Below are 21,324 nucleotides of genomic sequence, written 5' to 3'. Positions count from 1 at the left end.
TTTGCTTCGCGCCGGCATCGAACCAAGGACACTCAGGCTCGTGGACCTTCGCCTATGGACATTCATGTCGTTAATTCCGCTTCGTCCAGTGACACTTTCTCTAACAGTGACTGTGTTCGTCCCACAAAAACTGTGCGTCGACGTCGCCGGAAATCACGTCAATTAGCAAGTGATTCTGTACCCGTGTCTGTTATAATTGCACAAAACAGTCGCTCTTGTCGTCAGCAGAACAATAAACTTTTTGTGGACTTAGACTTTGAAGGCAAAGTGATACCATTCCAGCTCGATACCGGAGCTGCAGTTTCATTGCTCAATCACGACACGTACAAACAACTGGGCAAACCTCCGTTGCGTTCCGCAAATGTTAAGCTAACTACATATTCTGGACAGAAAATTCCTGTGTTAGGACAGTGCAGCCTTCTTGCAACATACAAGGGACAAACAAAACTTGTGTCATTTTACGTTCTTCGTTCTTCTTCTGCAGTGAACTTGTTTGGGCTAGACTTGTTTCAGTTGTTTAACATGTCTATTGTAAATCAGGTCCTATCGGTGAATCAGACTGTGCCTACAGACAGTGTTTCTCGGCTGTGTGACGAATTTGCAGACATTTTTGCACCGGGCTTAGGTTGCGCTAAAAACTATGAAGCACATTTAGAACTGAAGGTAAACGCGCAACCGAAATTTTTCAGGGCGCGCAATGTTCCCCACGCATTGCGTGATGAGGTCGCAAGAACGTTACACGATCTCGAATCACAGGGTGTAATTGAACGTGTGCAAGCTTCTCTCTGGGCCTCACCCTTAGTAATTTTGCCAAAACCTTCCGGAAAATTGAGACTTTGCGTGGACTCCAAGGCCACAGTGAATCCACAGCTAGTGACTGCTACTTTTCCTTTGCCCCGCCCGGAAGATCTTTTTGCTAAACTGTGCCCGGGAAAATATTTTTCAAAGTTGGACCTCGCCGATGAGTACTTGCAAATACCGGTGGACGACGAATCCCAGCGCGTATTGGTGGTTAACACGCATCTTGGATTGTACCGCTTCAAAAGACTGCCATTCGGGTGTGCCTCCGCCCCTGCCTTGTTTCAGCAATATTTACAAACTATTTGTGCGTCGGTCCCTACTGCAGCAAACTATCTGGACGATATAGTGATCTCCGGACAGACAGAAGAAGATCATCTTGCGAACTTACGAACATTATTTCAGGTCTTGCGGCAAAATGGTCTTCGCTTGAGGAAGGACAAATGTGTGTTTTTTGCTCGTGACTTACCATACCTGGGACATGTCATTAATGCCCAAGGCATACATCCGAGTCCAGAGCACCTCCGTGCCATACAAGAATTGCCTTCCCCTCAAAATGTGAAACAGCTACAGAGTGTGTTGGGTAAAATTAATTATTATCATCGCTTTCTGCGCAATGCCTCTTCTATTTCAGCTCCGCTTCATCGCTTACGCCGTAAAGGTGTTCCGTTCGTCTGGACGACGGAATGTGAACGCGCCTTTCGCCAGTTGAAATCGGCGTTGCTTTCTAATACTTGCCTTACGCCATTCGATCCCCGGAAACCCCTTTTGTTGATGGTAGATGCATCGGATTTCGGGATCGGTGCTGTGCTTGCGCACGAAGTTGGCTCCCATGATCGCCCTATTGCCTTTGCGTCCAAATTGCTCTCGTCTGCGCAAAGAAATTATTCACAGATAGAGAAAGAAGCTTTGGCTCTCGTGTTTGGTGTTACTAAGTTCCATGATTTCTTGTATGGTCGTCACTTTACCATCATCACAGACCACAAACCTTTGACATCGCTTTTTCATCCGACCAAGCCTGTACCTCCACGTACAGCGCAGAAATTCATTCGCTGGTCTATTTTCCTCTCGCAGTACCGCTACGATATCTTGTATCGGTCCACTGCTAAGCACGGAAACGCCGATGCGTTGTCCCGTTTGCCTGTTGCTGAGGATAAAGCATTCGATTCTTCCGAACTTGCTTGCATGTTCATTGATTCGGAAACCGATGAAGTGGTCGAATCGTTTCCGATTGATTTTCGTCGTGTCGCTACAGCCACAGCTGCTGACCCTGTCCTTGCTACTGTTTTACGTTTTGTTGCTACGCAATGGCCTTTGTCACAGTCTCGGATCGAGGATCCGTTGGTTCGCCGATTTTTTGCTCACAAGGAGAGACTTTTTGTTCGACGTGGTGTTTTGTTGTTGCGTTCTGATAATGATCAGTCCAGAGTCGTGGTCCCACGTTCGTTACAGTCCTCTGTTTTACGGCTTCTTCACCAAGGACATTGGGGTATAGTGCGAACGAAACAACTTGCTCGTCAGCACTGTACTTGGTTCGGAATCGATGCTGCGATTACGAATATGTGTTCTTCGTGCCCGGCGTGTGCCGAACAACAGTCCGCACCGCCGCGGAAAGTCTTTGCGTGGCCTAAAGCCACTTCCCCTTGGCAACGCTTGCACATTGATTTTGCTGGTCCATTCTGGAATGCTCGATGGTTGGTTCTGGTCGATGCCTTCAGTAATTTTCCTTTTGTTGTCCGGATGTCTTCCACGACGTCCTCCGCCACCATCCAAGCGTTGTCTGCTATCTTTTGCATTGAAGGTCTTCCGCAGACTATTGTTTCCGACAGTGGCCCACAATTCATGTCCGCAGAATTTCAGTCATTCTGCCAGGCCAATGGTATTCAACATCTGACGTCCGCGCCGTTTTCGCCTCAGTCCAACGGTGCCGCTGAACGATTGGTCCGGACTTTCAAGTCACAGATGTTGAAATTGAAAGCGTCGCATTCTCGGGAGGACGCATTGTTGCTCTTTTTGTCTTCGTATCGCTCTCAGCCCCGAGATGGTCGCTCGCCGGCTGAGTTGCTCCATGGTCGTCCTCATCGCACCTTGATGTCTTTGCTGCATCCGCCGCATCAGGTTCCTGTGCAGCGGCAGACTCCTGCTTTTGCTCCAGGCGACGTTGTATTTGATCGCAACTATCGAGGTTCACGGCGTTGGCTCGCAGGGCGCATTCTTCGCTGCCTCGGCCGCGCGATGTATTTGGTTTTGGGGGCCTCTGGTGAGGTGCGTCGGCATCTCAATCAGCTGCGCCTCTGTCGTCGCTCGGGTTCTGCCGCTCCCCGTCTGCTTTCAGCGACGGTGCCGTCCGGTCAGCGCCCTGGGGACCCATCTACTGGCTCGCCTCATCCCCAGGTGTTACCGACGATGCCTTCCATTTTGCCCCATGGCGACGCGCCGCCGCCGCCGCGGCAGCAGCAGCAGCCGCCGCCGCCGCCGCTTGTTCTCCCGCCGGCGCCGCCCGCATTCGACGCTTCGTTGCAGCCGCCAAGCGCCTCCCAGGGTCACGCGCCGCCGATCGCTTCCCGTGACCAGCTGTCCTCCGCCATGGAACTCCCGACCGCTCCGGACCACATGACGTCATCGCGCGTCGGCTACCCCGACGCAATGGAAATCGACCCTTCGGTCCCTCCTGTCTCATTACGGGCGCATACTCCGCATGTTGACGTGCACCCTGGACTAGTTTTGCAGGCGTTTCCTAGCTCCCCTCGGACCGTATGGCCGGGTGTGGGTGGCACAGCCTCGCCTGTTGTTAGGCTCCCCACCTCATCGCATACGTCAACATGTGGTCCTCCCCACGGCGGGCGGAAGCCTTATCACACGACCGTTCGCCGATTTGCGGGGGAGGAATGTGGTGTCACCGCCAGACACCACACTTGCTAGGTGGTAGCTTAAATCGGCCGCGGTCCATGTAGTACATGTCGGACCCGCGTGTCGCCACTGTGATCGCAGACCTAGCGCCACCACCAAGGCAGGTCTCGTGATACGAGAGAGCACTCGCCCCCAGTTGTACGCGAACCTAGCTATCGCCCAGTTGTACGAGAACCTAGCTACCGCCCAGTTGTACGAGAACCTAGCTACCGCCCAGATGTACGAGAACCTAGCAAGGCGCCATTTGTATCACTGCCTATAGCTTACGAGTATTCAAGAGAGATGTATTCCAAGGACTAAATAAAAGATAAGTAATAAGCATCTACATACTTTTCTTCTTATTCATTTATAAGTTCTCATGTTCCAGACTTCACGCCCGTCTGCTTTAGCCGTGCGTGCCCTATCGGCTACAGCGTTAGTCTAGAGTTCATTTTCAGCAATCTCAACTTCACGGTGTCGGCCCAGCTACCGACACAACACTATATACTGCTGCTGCGAAAATTCCGCGACGAGAAAATTCTTAAGCCGAAATTTCCACAGTGGGGGTGGCATGACTATTGTCTGACAATAATAGTAGACTTTGAGTGACCAATGTGTCAATGGTAAGCATAAATTCTAAATTGTCGTAACAAACGCCGTAAGTGTGAATGCTGGGATAGTTCCTTTGATTAGGCCACAGACGACTTTCTACCCTATCTTATTTTGTTAACATTTTTCTGTAATGTTTCTGACATGTCCGATACCAATGTACTGAGTCAGGACTGACCAACCTTTTCGATTGCTTGGATCTTATTGGAAGAAGACAAATGTTCTTGGGCCTCAACAATGTATTTCACGCTAAAAAAAAAAGAAAGATAGATAGACAGAGAGAGAGAGAGAGAGAAGAAATACGAGATGGACCAATGATGGAATAATATGTGGTGGGAATTTCATATCGAAGGTATTCAATTTATCATAACTTCACATTAACGGATTTTCCTTTTTCTGTTCGTGTAATAGTACACCCCTGTACTAGTGGTCTATGACTGCATAAACAAATAAAATAAATATGTGGCAAACGGAAGTTCCAGCATTTTGAACAACAGATCAGTCTGTTATGGTATATACGGCGGTATTACGACCTTGCCACGAGGCGCGGAATTCTGATTCAGTCTTTCGAGTTTTTGTGCCAGAAGTATCGTATCCTCATTTTTACCGTCCGTTAACTGTGCCAAGAGAGGTGGCATTGTGTTGAATTTGTCAGAACACACTACGATCTTCCATTATCCCTGCTGCACGCCCGAATGGGATATACTACACAGTGCGAAAACAGACAAATTTCCATTTGAAAGTGACGCTACTTTCAGCTCTGTTCCGATGACATTAAGTGTAAACCACCGTCTGTCAATATTATGTCACATTTGAATTACATGTGTCGTAATGTTTTGCAGTTTTTATACATGAATTATGAAAGAGACGTGGTCAAGCTCAGTCACGGTTGTTGAGAATATTCGAATAACTTGAATTTTGGCGTACAATTGCTTAAACACGCCGAAGATCATTAGGGAAAAAAAAAAGACTCCAAACGTGTGTCACATCTTTGATAGCGCTCAAGACAAAAACACAACAGGGCTATGGCATTTTGTTACAGGTGAATATTGACTAACGCTTATATATATATATATCCAGGTTATGTAGTGTTCCATCTGATTTGATATATGTATGTCACAGATTACTGGGAGGCAAGCAATTGTGTCGGAGCCTGGTACGCAATTTATACTCGCAGCCGTAAGTATTTCCGTTGTAATGTTGACGCAACAATACTCACTTCTGAAAATACGCGACGGAGAGAGAGAGGGAGAGATATTTACATGTACTGTACTTTATAGTAAAAGGAATTGTTTACTGATTAAAAGTAGTGTTTGTCAGTAATGACAGAAGTTTATGTGTAAAGGGGTTTTTATTTCACTGCTGTGAATAACTGGTAAGAAATATATAGTCCCCACCCTCCGCCACACACACACACACACACACACATACCCTGGCTACGTAGGGAGACTGTTGCAAAGTTTTGAAAGCCTTGTTTCATAAGCTTTCATATGGGAGCTTTTCCGCGGCTGTCCTCAACAATGTATTTTCAAGCTTAGGATTGTGTCACATTCCTGTGGAACTGTAGAAGAGTGGGTATTAAGGAACACAGAGACACTGAAGTATCTACTGCTCATACCACAGACAGCAGAAAATAATAATCTGTTCTGTACATCCGATTAAGAACAGGAACTTTGGGGCATACAACAGGTTAACTAAAGAAATACAGGTCATAGAACCTTATTAATATATGTGCTTTATTAACCATATACTGCCAGGGTGCTATTCATATTCGCGACAGATAAATTTACTCAAGTAAATGGAAAGAAAGCTGCTACTTGGGAAACACTGGTTTCTTCTTAGTTCAAGATAGCTTCAGCAACAATACATATTGGGCATGTGTCTGTTCTAAAGCACCATAACTGGCCTCATTTAAACACATCTGTTGGGAGAATAAATTTTGAGTTCGGAGACAGATTGAAAATAACTTTCACTTCGCGAAAACAGGCAGCCAGAAAGCAGATCTTAGTATACAGGTGCCAAGCAAACAGCCCCCAATTGAAACTGGATGTGTTCTGAAATTTACAGAAAAATTGGGTCTATAAGGTTGTGATTCAGCCACTTCACAAAGTAGGTTATCCTTGTTGCATTAGAATTTCTGACGACTTAGGTGTAAGCTTAATGATTTGCTTATTTGTGCTGATGAATTTGCGTTGAGCAAACCAGTTGATATAATCTACCTCTCTGGACATGAAGTGACCACTGTTACAGGTATGTCAAATGTTACTGTATATAAATTAGGTATACACACACACACACACACACACACACACACACACACACACACACACATCCATCTGCACATATACACACACAGGTAGCCATGTCTACTTGTGTCTGTATATGTGCGGATGGATGTGTGTGTGTGCAAGTGTATACCTGTCCTTTTTTCCGCCTAAGGTAAGTCTTTCCGCTCCCGGGATTCGGATGACTCCTTACCCTCTCCCTTAAAACCCACATCCTTTCATCTTTCCCTCTCCTTCCCTCTTTCCTGATGAAGCAACCATGGGTTGCGAAAGCTTGAATATTTGTGTGTGTGTTTGTGTCTTTTTTTATTTTATTGTGTCTATCAACATACCAGACTTTCTCGTTTGGTAAGTTAAAGCATCTTTGTTTGTTGTATATACAATACTATATTATATTAGATTATATTATAGTATAGCTTATTGCATTAACTTTTAGAAGCTATCCTGGTGTAATTTGGTACACTGCCATGCTTAAAATGTATTCTATAATGTACTGACACTAGTTTATTTTATTATTGTATAATGATTTATGGTGAATAAAATTCTTGATTATTGACTATAATATTGCTGTCATCAGCAAAGATAATTTTTTCATCATAAGTAACACTACTGGGAAAGTCATTGAGGTATAGAAATAGTACTGGTCCTAATATGCTACCTTGCAGAACCCTTATGGTAATGTGTGTTGGTTCTGATAAGTGTTTTACTAAATGTTTAGATCGATTTGAAGTATGTGTTATCTCTACTCTTTGTACCCTATCTGCCAGGTATGATCGAAACCAGTCATTAGCTACCCATTTTATCTCTAATGCTTCTAATTTATTTAATAGAATCTTGTGGTTGACTGTATCAAAGGCCTTAGAAAGATCCAAAAATATGCCTGTGACACACTCATCTTTATCAAGAGCATCAAGTACAACTTTCTGGATTCTACTATGGCTGACTCTGTATTTTTGCCATTACGGAAACCAAACTGTGATCCACTTAAAAGTGTATTTATTCAGGTAATTCATTAATCTGTCTTTCACAATTGCTTCTATTATTTTCGAGAATTGTGACAGCAAGAACATGGGCCAGTAATTTTCTATGTCTTCTGCATTACCTTTCTTAAACGAAGGTACAACTCTTGCCTGTTTTAACTGCTCTGGAAATGTCCCTGATGTGAACAGTTTTATTGACTTCATTCTCTGTGGTTGGAAGTAACATCATTGTATTTAGTGCAACATTATTTACAAGTGTTATATTTGTTTTGGGGAATTTTTGCTGTAACTTCTCTGCAATACTTGAAAAATGCTCTTTTACATAGTTTGCTAAGTGTTGTGAATCATTTATTACCTTATACCCCTCCCTTAGCAATATGTTATTCTGCATTTGTTTGCCTCTCCCCATTTCCTTTGTTATAACATCCCACACAGTTTTTCCGTTATTCTCTGCATTATATATTATTTTGTCGTTAAATGACTTTTTCGCAGCAATCAGCACTTTCCTATAGATGTTTTTGTATCTGTGACAGAAATTTAAGAATTCTGGATTGTTGCACATCTTTTTCATGGGACTGAGGTGTTTAAGTGTTTGGGAGAACTTCTTAATACTTGCTGTTATCCATCAGATGTTGATACAGACATGCATACTTTTGGAAATGCCTTTTCAAAGTTCAGTTTAAATAATGTGGAGAATTTAGAGAATTTCATATTCACATTTGTTTCCTTATACTTCATCCCAGCTTTGTTTTGCTAGTTCTTTTGAAAAATCTTTTATTTTGATTTCTGATAGATTTCGTTTGTAGGCTGGTAGTTTAGGGAATGATTCGGTGCCTGATTTTACTGTTGTTATTTGACAGAGATGGTCTGATAGTCCAAGATCTTTTACAGCTACATCACATTTCCCCTGTCCATATTTGTGGCCACATGGTCAATTACTGATGCAATCATTGTAGTAACCCTTGTTGCACTACTTACAAATAGGGACATGCCAAAACTTTGAAGGATATTTATGAAGGTGCTGCTGGATTCATTTATGGTATTGGTGTTGATGTTAATGTCCCCATACAGAATTATGTTGACCTTTGTACTTGAGACTTTATCTAGAACTTCTGTTAATTTATTGAAAAATTTGTCCACATTGCCACTGGGAGATATCTACACACACAAAATGATTAATTTCTTCATGATATCAAGTTAATTCAATAGCTGATATTTCAAAGTGTTTGTCTTCACTTACTGTACTGAGGTCATGTCTTGATTTGAACTATGTTCCTTTTCTGATATAAATGCATGATTCTCCACCCCTTGAATCAGTTCTGCAGTAAGTGTTTGCCCTTTCATACAATGATGATTCTACATGTTGGATTTCTGTGTCTCTACAACAGTGTTCAGCAACACAAACTACTGTGCATTTCAAAGATTGGAGCTCAACTTTTGATAGTTGTATTATTGTTTTTTATTGATTGCATGTTTTGATGGAGGATTGTTAGTCTGTGAAATGCCCAATGTTACTCTTTCCAATGGTTTGTTTTTCTTTGTGACATCTGGTATGTGTGATATTTGAAGTATTAAAATCTGTCTTGTGAGTAATTGTTTCAGTATTTTTTTAAACTGCTGGAGATACTCTTTAGCCAGGGGAACCTGTTGTCTGGATGTATCCTACTTATGACAACAGGTATTTGAATATGTGTGGCCTGAGCTCCACCCTCTATAATTTCATGAATCAGCTGTACCAACCTTCCCTTCCCAGTCCTGTTTAGGTGTAGGCCATGCCCAGTGAAACACCATCTGTTGATAGTCCATACGGGCACCAGAGAAACATCAGCAAAGTTGGCTGTCCTAGGAGCCATCCCTAACCCCACATTGATTCGCATCACAGCTCCATCGAGGTGTTGTCAATCATGATGCCGATCATAGCTGATTGATTTGGGGGAGGGGACCAAACAGCGAGGTTGTTGGTCCCATCGGATTAGGGAAGGAAGTCGGCTGTGCCCTCTCAAAGGAACCATCCCAGCATTTGCCTGAGGTTATTTAAGAACATCACGGAAAATTTAATCAGGATGGCCGTATGCAGGTTTGAACCGTTGTCCTCCCTAATGCAGGCCAAATGTGCTAACCACTGCACCAACTTGCTCAGTTTGTGATGAAGCAAGCTGGGATAATTTTACTTCCCCTCTTGTTTTGCCATCTGCCTACTTAAAATCGTTTTTTTTTTTTTTAACTAATTACCTTTAACATACGTGAAAATAATCTGCATTTTCATATAAGAGAAAGGTTGGCCCTCAGTTTTGAAGAATTTAACACCAGATCTAGTTTTATGCTTAGTTTTATGTATGTAATTAATTATCTAATTTATTTTGACTATTCGTAGTTAACACTTTCATTATAGGGTGAAATCAGTAATTGTTTTGTAATTTAAATTCTATTGTTGATGCATAAACAAATATAAATTCTCTACTAATTATAAACATTTGGAAGATGAAATATTAGTAATCTTAAAGGTCTATTTGGCACTATTCGAAAACATGTTCGCAAAACCAGCCCATCATTAATTCCAAAGTAATTAACAGTTTTGTCAAAAGTATTGTTTGCATAATGATACTTGTTAATTTCATGTTTTAAACAAATAATTTAGCCTAACCCTTGCAGTAGAAGAAACTGTTAAAAAGACGCAATTTTTCGAGGTATTCAGTTAATTTAATGAGTTAAGTTTGAATTGTAATTTCTGTAAATTAAACAATGAACAATGTGTAGTTTCAGGGCCTATTGTTGTGATGATATATAAGGGTCTAATTTTTGGTCACGAGACAGTCAGTCCACGTCAGAGTTTCAGACAAGGAATCTGTGTTGATTAGAATGATAACAATGCATCAACTTAAATGTGGAATAAGTGTTACACAATTAGGCCTCGTGTAAAAACAATGACAGTGTCTGCTCCATATGTGCCTGATTATTCTTCAAGAACTGTGAAATTTGTGGTTAGGTTTTACTGCTCGTAGATGTTCAACAGTAAACTATTGTAGCAGCATGTGGATGTTCGACTGCTATCTATTAATGAGGCTTATCAAAAGTTATACAAGCGTGCACTGCCCATATAACTGTTCATTATTAGGGGGTTGTGAACAGTGAAATTAAAGTACTGTGAAACGCAACTGTGCACGTGTTGGCTACATTAATTACAGTAGTCAGTGTTGGAATCCACAACCCATTTTTCAGGTAGTGTAGCAATGCAGTACGTCAACACGGAGGATAACAAACGAAGAAAGAAACAAAGCAGGTGGAACCGCTACAAGTGTACTGAGGTGAGGTGGTGGTGTGGGCTGATGTGGGGCGAGGGACGGAGAGAGTCAGGAAGGCGGTTGGGGGGTAAGCGGCTCGTGGGAGAGTAGGGAGCCATCTGTGAGCTGGCTGAGGAGGGGCCAGGTGGCAGATACGTGGACACGCGATTTCGTAGACTAGGGCATGAGGTAACTAACAGCATGCAACTAACTGATGTGGGAACAGAATTTGTATGCCGCCTGCACCCTCTCACTGCAACCCATTAGTAGGCCACAAATGGCTCTCCACTCTCCCAAGAGCTGCTAGATGCTTCCTCCCCTCCAATCCCCTCCCTGCCTCCCACCTCTCTCCATCCCTCACCCTACTCCACACCCTCAAACTACCCCAGTACGCTCACTGTGGGCCAGGAAACAGCTGACAACTTTATTATGTAAATGCTCTGAGACTGCTGCTGATAATACCTTTGTAGACAAATCTAGAGAAAAAAGTCATATCACAAAACAAATAGTAAATGGGCTATCTGCTCATGATATGCACCATCTTATGTTAAATGTTGTAGCATGTCAGGATATAAAATATATTAAATCCGAGTACAGGAGGGTAATAAGTCAGTAAACAATTGAAAATTTTAGGAGACTGCTCAAAACATGAACTTGATAGATGTTTACAATACTTCTGACTCAAATGGGAAATTCAGAGCATTCATTAGTAATTTTACTTTCTGATTTAAAATTCCCCTCCCTTCCCCCCCCCCCCCCCCCCCCCCCCCGTCCCCCCCCAATCCCCACCCCCAACACAAGCAGGTAACTCGAGTCAAACAGAAGTCTAAAAATATACCATGAATTATACAAGGAATAAAGTATCATGTTGGACAAAAAGGAAGCTGTATTTACTATCTAAGAACAGCTCTGGTGTTAGCAGTGTAGTGCAATACAAACAATAGTGCAGAATATTGAAGCAAGTAACCTAGAAATCTAAGCAGCTTCATTATGAGAAAAAGATAATTACACTGGGCGATAAAATAAAAGCTATATGGGATATAGTGAAGACAGAGACATGTGGGGCCAGTAAAGAAGAGGAACTGATGGCTCTAAGAAAGTATTTTGTTTCTGCTTCTTAAACCAGTACTTTGTTTCTGTTACTGGCAGCTTTTGGTTATCAGATCCAGTAAACAGTGCAGTGGAATGACACTTCTCCCAAAGAAGTAGAATTCGTCATAAAATCCTTAAAATAAAAATGTTCTTGTGATTATGGTAACATATCAATGAAGTTAATCAAAGAATGTTCAAGTGAGTTCAGTTCTATCTTAAGTTATTTGTGTAATCAATGTCTTATCAGTGGAGCATTTCCAGACTGGCTAAAATATGCTGAAGTTAAGCCTCTTTACAAGAAGGGGGATAAAGAAACACCATCAAACTATCAATCAATTTCACTTTTGTGAGCTTTCTCAAAAATATTTTAAAACATTGTGTTCAAGCGTCTTCTTAAGCATCTGATTGCGAATAATATAGTGTCGAAGTCACAGTTTGGGTTCCTTAAGGGTTCCAATAGAGAGAAGGCCATTTACACGTACAATGGGACTGTACTTAATTCATTGGATAACAAATGAGAGGGTATTCGAATTTCCTGTGACCCGTCAGAAGCCTCTGATTGTATGAACCACAGTATTCTCTTAAGTGGGTCCTTCCAGATCAAAGGGACCAATATTAAAAAAGAGTCCCCACTCAACCACCTCAAAATGTAATGAAATTTAATGTTGAAGGTTCTATATGGTCTTTCATAGTTATATAGTAAATTTCAGTCCAGTATCTTCAGTGGTTCAATTTTTAGGGTTTTTTTAAAGAGAGGTTACTAACCTTCACATCACATTCAAAGGTGCAAATGTGCCAAGTTTGCTAGGCTTTTTTAAAAGTTCTAGCACACATTTGGTCGTTTGCTTAACCATACATAGACAACCTTTTATGCTGAATCGCACCATGGCCTAAATTTGTGATTTAGCCTCACCTATGTATAGATACAAGCTTCTAAAGTGGTTGAAAAATTCATCTGCTATTCTGTGAGCCATGGTTTGACCAACCACTGCTACTTTTCATATGAACACTTCACACCAAAACTTCAGAGAGTCATTCCTACGTGTGATGTCTATATATTGATCAAATTTAATGAACACTGGATGCCTAGAAGGAAAGATATGCATCTGCAAAGTGGGCCAAAATTTTTTATGTGCACAGATGGAAAGAGCATGCTTTACGCTTTCAAAGCTATATTGTTTAATTTCTGGATCTTGCATATTGATGAGTAAGAATACCTATTCAAAAGTAGGGAAAATGGATTATTGATAAATACAAAAAATTAATACAATTTGAAATTGTAAATAAAAAATGTGTAATTGTAATGTCTTTAAATATAGGATTTGCCTGTGGTTTAGTGAATGTGACTATGCTAATAAGAAGTGTTTTCACATTATTTTACAGTATAGAATATAAAATAATAAAACCTAAGAAAATGCTCGTAAGATTGTAAAATCTAGAAGATCATACTGGAATGCTATGTTGCTTTGGAATGTTTTATCCCTACAAAGCATGGTGGTGCATATATGCCCTGTCATTTAGTTTCTATCAGCATTCTAAGGCATAAATAGTTTTTAAGGCTCTATCCTTGCAGCAGTGATACATTGCTGAATCACCAATTTCATTTGTTGCTTTCATTATTGGCAGTTTTCATTGTGTCAGTCTTCTGTGTGGTGTAATCTTTGGCATTGACATTGTACAATCTTAGTGTTGATTATTGAGTGCTTGAATAATCAATCATCATTGTTGTTGCTGAAGGTAAGCACTAAAACAATATGTTTTGATGGCCCAAATTCTATATTTTGGCCCAGTTTCTTAATTTCATATACAAACAAGACTGAATCTTCTATGCTTCAAACATGAATATTTATGAGCTTTAGAAATTGCTTGTTATAGCTTAATAAACTATTGTATAAAATGAACCAAGAGACCCCTTCACCCAACTACTTTGGTGGATCAGATGGAACTGATTGATGTAAGTCATCAGCATTCTATTACAACGAAAGTCAACTACAATAAGTTAAGGAAATGTTACCAATGGACAAGGAGCTTCTGCGACTTAGGTCTGGGCTTGATTTAACTGAAGATGTCCAAATGTGTTCATACACAACACCTTGTTGATGACAAAATTTTAGTGCCTGCAGAAGACTTGCCGCAACCGATTTGGTAAAGAAAAACATGTAGCCAAGAAGGCTTTAACAGCAGTAACTATTTGCAATGTCTGATAGGTTGAAGTTACTGACTAATTTAGTTTTTGAACCTGGTCAGAAAATTTGTACCAAATGTAGAAATGAAGTGGCCCAAAAAGGACCATCCACCAGGGTAAGCAAGAATCACCATCCACTGAAGACATGGATGTTGTTGATGCTTGCTTTATTGCTAATACTTCATTATCATCACTTGGAGAGTCACCATTAAAGCTTCATTGGATCAGCAAAAGGGATTCAATAGGATACATAAAGCACAAAGTTCTGAAAGCCCAAGGCAGCATTACTAAGGTAATTGCCACAGCTGCTGCTGTGAGCCAAGCAGATATACAAAACAAATGGAAGACTGCCAAAAATATAAAGATATGGCTATATTAATTGAAGAAGTTAAGATTAAGCTTCAGGCTTCAAGAAATTGCAATAAAGTTCAAATTTTGACCCTGCCCCCAAATAGCTGGACTATTGAAAAAATGACTAAAGAATTTGCTGTTTTGACTAAAATGGAAAATAAGTGTAGGAAACTAAAGGTGGAAGATGGGATTTTAGCAACCCCCTCAAACCGAAAAGGGAAAAAGCTCAGTGATGAACTAAACCAAAATGTCCTCACTTTTTTTAGAGATGATGAGTTTTCTTGTTTACACCCAGACTAAAAGGATTATGTTGCAGTAAGAGTAAATGGGAAAAAGATTCACAAGCAGAAACAGCTGCTCCTTTGAAACCTGAAAGAAATGTTCAGCGCTTATTGTAAGCAGTATGGAAATCAACTGAGCTCCTCAAAATTTTGTGTGCTCAGGCCAAAAGGTTACACTACATTGGTGCTTTTGGATCACATTTAGTATGTATATGTGCAATTCATCAAAATGTCAAATCAATGTTGGCTTGAGAAACATCCCTCCAACATGATTACAGGGTTTTGAAGAAAAAAATTGATGCAGTTTGGAATCAAAAGATTGTATGCTGCAATGTTTTGAGGAATGTCCAGGAAAAATAAAACTAGAGGCTTTTCTTGAAGACACTTTTAAAGACTATGACCCTGAAGAAACAATGTAATATCAGTAATGGGTCCACATTGACAGACACACATTGGAGACATGTCAGAGAACTGCTGAAGATTTCATTGAGGCAGTGATTTTTGAAATTACCGGGTTAAGAAGCCATCACTTTGTGACAAAACACTAAAATTTACACCTTAAGCAGTTAAAAAGAAATCTTGCAGAAAATGAATTAATTATGTTGATGGCTTTTGCTGACAATTACTCATTTGTTGTTCAAGATGCTGCACAAGAATTTCATTGGGTGAATAGTCAGGCCACATTACGTCCATTTGTTATCTACACTCCTGGAAATTGAAAAAAGAACACATTGACACCGGTGTGTCAGACCCACCATACTTGCTCCGGACACTGCGAGAGGGCTGTACAAGCAATGATCACACGCACGGCACAGCGGACACACCAGGAACCGCGATGTTGGCCGTCGAATGGCGCTAGCTGCGCAGCATTTGTGCACCACCGCCGTCAGTGTCAGCCAGTTTGCCGTGGCATACGGAGCTCCATCGCAGTCTTTAACACTGGTAGCATGCCGCGACAGCGTGGACGTGAACCGTATGTGCAGTTGACGGACTTTGAGCGAGGGCGTATAGTGGACATGCGGGAGGCCGGGTGGACGTACCGCCGAATTGCTCAACACGTGGGGCGTGAGGTCTCCACAGTACATCGATGTTGTCGCCAGTGGTCGGCGGAAGGTGCACGTGCCCGTCGACCTGGGACCGGACCGCAGCGACGCACGGATGCACGCCAAGACCGTAGGATCCTACGCAGTGCCGTAGGGGACCGCACCGCCACTTCCCAGCAAATTAGGGACACTGTTGCTCCTGGGGTATCGGCGAGGACCATTCGCAACCGTCTCCATGAAGCTGGGCTACGGTCCCGCACACCGTTAGGCCGTCTTCCGCTCACGCCCCAACATCGTGCAGCCCGCCTCCAGTGGTGTCGCGACAGGCGTGAATGGAGGGACGAATGGAGACGTGTCGTCTTCAGCGATGAGAGTCGCTTCTGCCTTGGTGCCAATGATGGTCGTATGCGTGTTTGGCGCCGTGCAGGTGAGCGCCACAATCAGGACTGCATACGACCGAGGCACACAGGGCCAACACTCGGCATCATGGTGTGGGGAGCGATCTCCTACACTGGCCGTACACCACTGGTGATCGTCGAGGGGACACTGAATAGTGCACGGTACATCCAAACCGTCATCGAACCCATCGTTCTACCATTCCTAGACCGGCAAGGGAACTTGCTGTTCCAACAGGACAATGCACGTCCGCATGTATCCCGTGCCACCCAACGTGCTCTAGAAGGTGTAAGTCAACTACCCTGGCCAGCAAGATCTCCGGATCTGTCCCCCATTGAGCATGTTTGGGACTGGATGAAGCGTCGTCTCACGCGGTCTGCACGTCCAGCACGAACGCTGGTCCAACAGAGGCACCAGGTGGAAATGGCATGGCAAGCCGTTCCACAGGACTACATCCAGCATCTCTACGATCGTCTCCATGGGAGAATAGCAGCCTGCATTGCTGCGAAAGGTGGATATACACTGTACTAGTGCCGACATTGTGCATGCTCTGTTGCCTGTGTCTATGTGCCTGTGGTTCTGTCAGTGTGATCATGTGATGTATCTGACCCCAGGAATGTGTCAATAAAGTTTCCCCTTCCTGGGACAATGAATTCACGGTGTTCTTATTTCAATTTCCAGGAGTGTATTTTGGTGAAAAAGAATGTCAAGAGTATTAGCATCTGTATGATGAGCAACTGTCTCCATCATGATACCATTGCTATCCATGCCTTTCAAATAAAGTAAATAGCATATTTAAAGACAAAGATTGAAATCATTGTGAACATTTATTACTGTAGTGATGGCTCAGTTGCTCAATATAACAATTTGAAAAATTTCACCACTTTATGTCTGCACAAAAAGGATATTGGCATCATTGCTGAAGGGAATTTTTTTGTGCAAGCCAAAGCCAATCACCTTGTTATGACATTGTGGGAACAGCAAAAAGACTAGCAGTCTGTGCTAGTTTGCAGAGGCCCTTAGACAACCAGATATTGACTCCACATGATTTATTCAAATTCTGTGATGATAGTATTCCAGGCATAAAGTTTTTTAATGTACCAAAAGAAGATGTTGAAAAAATTCAGCCTGATTAAGAAACAAGGTTTGTCACAGGACATACAATATCTGGAACAAGAGAAAAACACCAGTTTAAGCCAATTAATTGTAATCAGCTCAGAGTACACGGAGTTTCAAATGATGCTACAGCATTCACAGTTAATGCCTCTGAAGCAGATGAAGAAATTGCAGCAACCTCAATTGCGAGTTTAAAACCAGAAAACTATGTTGCATGTATGTACAACAATTTTTGGTGGGTTGGAAAAGTGTGTGAATTTTCACATGAACAACAAGATGTCCTTACCAGCTTTATGCACCCACATGGTTTTGCTCATTCCTTCCACTGGCCAACTGCTAAAGACACCTGCGGGATTCCTGAGCAATGTATTTTCATGACTTCAAAAGCACCACCACCACCACCACCATTATCAGGAAGACAATAGTTTCCCTCAATCTGTCCTTGTCAAAATTGTAGAAGTATTTAACCAAAAATGGAACTGACTATTTAGTGTTTTTGTTTTGCAAGTTTGCTGTGTTGTGTATTACGCTTGTTTTATGGTATATGTTAAAATAATGTTTGAAACTGATTTACATACTAAAAAAATTAACTGTGGGTCATAATGAGCAAAATATTGCACCTTTCAATCTTCTTGAAGTGCTAAAATAATAACTTTTGAAATGTATTCTTACCCATCAATATGCGAGATCCAGAAATTAAACAATATAGCTTTGATAGCTTAAAGCATGCTCTTTCCAGCTGTGGCAAGAAAAAGAGGATCGAACAAGACACAGTTGAGATATTGGTCCCCCCCCCCCCCCCCCCCCCCCCAAAAAAGCCGTACAATTTGCACATAGAAAATTTTGGCTGACTTTGAATACACATATCTCTTCTTCTAGGTATTTAATGTTAATTAAATTTGATCCATATATAGACATTATAGGTAGGAATAACCCTCTGAAGTTTTGTTGTGATTGGTTCATACGAAAAGCAGCAGTGGTCGGTCAAACCTCGGCTCACAGACTAGCATGACAAATTTTTTAACCACTTTAGAGGCTTGTATCTATATATAGTTGTGGCTGAATCACAAATTTTTGCCATAGTGTGATTCAGTATAAAAATTTGTCTATGTATGGTAAAGCAAATGACCAAATGTGTGCTAGAACTTTTAAAAAAACCTAGCAAACTTGGCACATTTGCACCTTTGTATGTGATGCAAAGATGAGTAGCCTCTCTTTAAAAGCCCCTATAAATTCAACCATTAAAGATACTGAATAGAAATTTGGTATATGACCATCAAAGATCATACAGAACCTTCACACCAAATTTCATTAGATTTTGAAATGGTCGAGTGGATGTAATAACCCAAGTATTAATAGTGTATTATTAGTATATTATGATGTCTCTTCACTGACAGTGCTGCAAAATGGTTTGAGTCTTACCTAACTTACAGGAAACAAAGGGTGCCATTGTGAAATACCTGTGGAGTAAGCAGTCATCTTCTTCTGATTTGGTATTAATTATGCATGGTATTCCTCAAGATTTAATCTTGGGTCCATTGCTTTTCTGGTGTACATTAATGACCTCTTGTCTAAGTTTGACTGCAGATGTTACAAACATTGAAATAAAAAGCAAGTCATGTAAAGATTTAGAAATGGCTGCTAATCAAATTTTCATTGACATTAATAAATAGTTTAAAGCTAAATTGTTGCCATAAGACTTTGAAGAGACCAACTATATGCAATTCAGAACCTGTAAGAGATTTCCTTCCAGCATGTGTGTAACACTTAAGACATGCAAGTGGAAGAGGTTGACAGTGCTAAATTTATGGGATTACAGCTTGATAAAAAATTCAGATGGGAAGGGCATACCACAGAATTGCTGAAGCACCTAAACGTGTCTGTGCTTGCAATGTGAATGATGTCACATGTAGGAGATATAAATATGAAAAAACTTGCATACTTTGCTTACTTTTATTCAATTATGTCATACTGGTCCCCCCCCGCATGAACCATGGACCTTACTGTAGATGGGAAGGCTTGCGTGCCTCAGCGATACAGATAGCCATATCGTAGATGCAACCACAACGGAGGGGTATCTGTTGAGAGGCCAGACAAACTTGTGGTTCCTGAAGAGGGGCAGCAGCCTTTTCAGTAGTGTCAGGGGCAACAGTGTGCATGATTGGCTGATCTGGCCTTGTAACACTAACCAAAACGGCCTTGCTGTGCTGGTACTGCGAACGGCTGAAAGCAAGGTGAAACTACAGCTGTCATTTTTCCTGAGGGCATGCAGCTTTCCTGTATGGTTAAATGATGATGGCATCATCTTGGGTAAAATATTCCAGAGGTAAAATAGTCCCTCATTTGGATTTCCGGGAGGGGACTACTCAAGAGGATGTCGTTATCAGGAGAAAGAAAACTGGCATTCTACGGATTGGAGCGTGGAATGTCAGATCCCTTAATCGAGCAGGTAGGTTAGAAAATTTAAAAAGGGAAGTGAATAGGTTACAGTTAGATATAGTGGGAATTAGTGAAGTTCGGTGGCAGGAGGAACAAGACTTTTGGTCAGGCGAATACAGGGTTATAAATACAAAATCAAACAGTGGTAATGCAGGAGTAGGTTTAATAATGAATAAAGAAATAGGAGTGTGGGTAAGCTACTACAAACAGCATAGTGAACACATTATTGTGGCCAAGATAGACACGAAGCCCATGCCTACTACAGTAGTACAAGTTTATATGCCAACGAGCTCTGCATATGATGAAGAAATTGATGAAATGTATGATATAATAAAAGGAATTATTCAGATAGTGCACGGAGATGAAAATTTAATAGTCATGGATGACTGGAATTCAAGAGTAGGAAAAGGGAGAGAAGGAAACATAGTAGGTGAATATGGATTGGGGGTAATAAATGAAAGAGGAAGCCCCTGGTAAAATTTTGCACAGAGCATAACTTAATCATAGCTAACACTTGGTTCAAGAATCGTAAAAGAAGGTTGTGTACATGGAAGAATCCTGGAGATACTAAAAGGTATCAGATAGATTATATAATGGTAAGACAGAGATTTAGGAACCAGATTTTAAATTGTAGGACATTTCCAGGGGCAGATGTGGACTCTGACCACAATCTATTGGTTATGAACTGTAGATTAAAACTGAAGAAACTGCAAAGAGGTGGGAATTTAAGGAGATGGGACCTGGATAAACTGACTAAACCTGAGGTTGTACAGAGTTTCAGGGAGAGCATAAGGGAACTATTGACAGGAATGGGGGAAAGAAATACAGTAGAAGAAGAATGGGTAGCTTTGAGGGATGATGTAGTGAAGGCAGCAGAGGATCAAGTAGGTAAAAAGATGAGGGCTAGTAGAAATCCTTTGTTAACAGAAGAAATATTGAATTTAATTGATGAAAGTAGAAAATATAAAAATATCGTAAATGAAGCAGGCAAAAAGGAATACAAACGTCTCAAAAATGAGATCGACAGGAAGTGCAAAATGGCTAAGCAGGGATGGCTAGAGGACAAATGTAAGGATGTAGAGGCTTATCTCACTAGGGGTAAGATAGATACTGCCTACAGGAAAATTAGAGATCTTTGAAGAAAAGAGAACCACTTGTATGAATATCAAGAACTCAGATGGAAACCCAGTTCTAAGCAAAGAAGGGAAAGCAGAAAGGTGGAAGGAGTATGTAGAGGGCCTATACAAGGGCAATGTACTTGAGGACAATATTATGGAAATGGAAGAGATGTAGATGAAGATGAACTGGGAGATATGATACTGCGTGAAGAGTTTGACAGAGCACTGAAAGACCTAAGTCGAAACAAGGCCCCGGGAGTAGACAACATTCCATTAGATCTTCTGACAGCATTGGGAGAGCCGGTACTGACAAAATTATACCATTTGGTGAGCAAGGTGTATGTGACAGGCGAAATACCCTCAGACTTCAAGGGAACATTTTGCCTTAGCAACAGACTTCTGTTCAAAGATCAATGGTGTTATGCCATTCACTGTACAGAACTGTATATAGGGCCTACTGT

At 41.5% G+C, this 21,324-nt stretch overlaps 1 protein-coding gene across 1 annotated transcript in view; it reads left to right on the top strand.

Annotated features, from left to right (window-relative positions):
- The first annotated feature begins 4,984 nt into the window (after window positions 1–4,984).
- Window positions 4,985–21,324, top strand: part of LOC126458217 (succinate dehydrogenase cytochrome b560 subunit, mitochondrial-like) — a 100,741-nt gene continuing 84,401 nt past the window's right edge. Inside the window, exons 1-2 of the mRNA XM_050095113.1 lie at window positions 4,985–5,338; window positions 5,419–5,475. Of these exons, the coding sequence (XP_049951070.1) occupies window positions 5,322–5,338; window positions 5,419–5,475 (74 nt within the window). The 5' untranslated portion in view covers window positions 4,985–5,321. The remainder of the gene's footprint in view (window positions 5,339–5,418; window positions 5,476–21,324) is intronic.

The sequence above is a fragment of the Schistocerca serialis genome, chromosome 2 (genome assembly GCF_023864345.2).
Source record: "Schistocerca serialis cubense isolate TAMUIC-IGC-003099 chromosome 2, iqSchSeri2.2, whole genome shotgun sequence".
Taxonomy (NCBI): domain Eukaryota; kingdom Metazoa; phylum Arthropoda; class Insecta; order Orthoptera; family Acrididae; genus Schistocerca; species Schistocerca serialis.
Note: the sequence above shows the minus strand (reverse complement) of the source record. Positions and strands in the feature narration are given on the sequence as shown.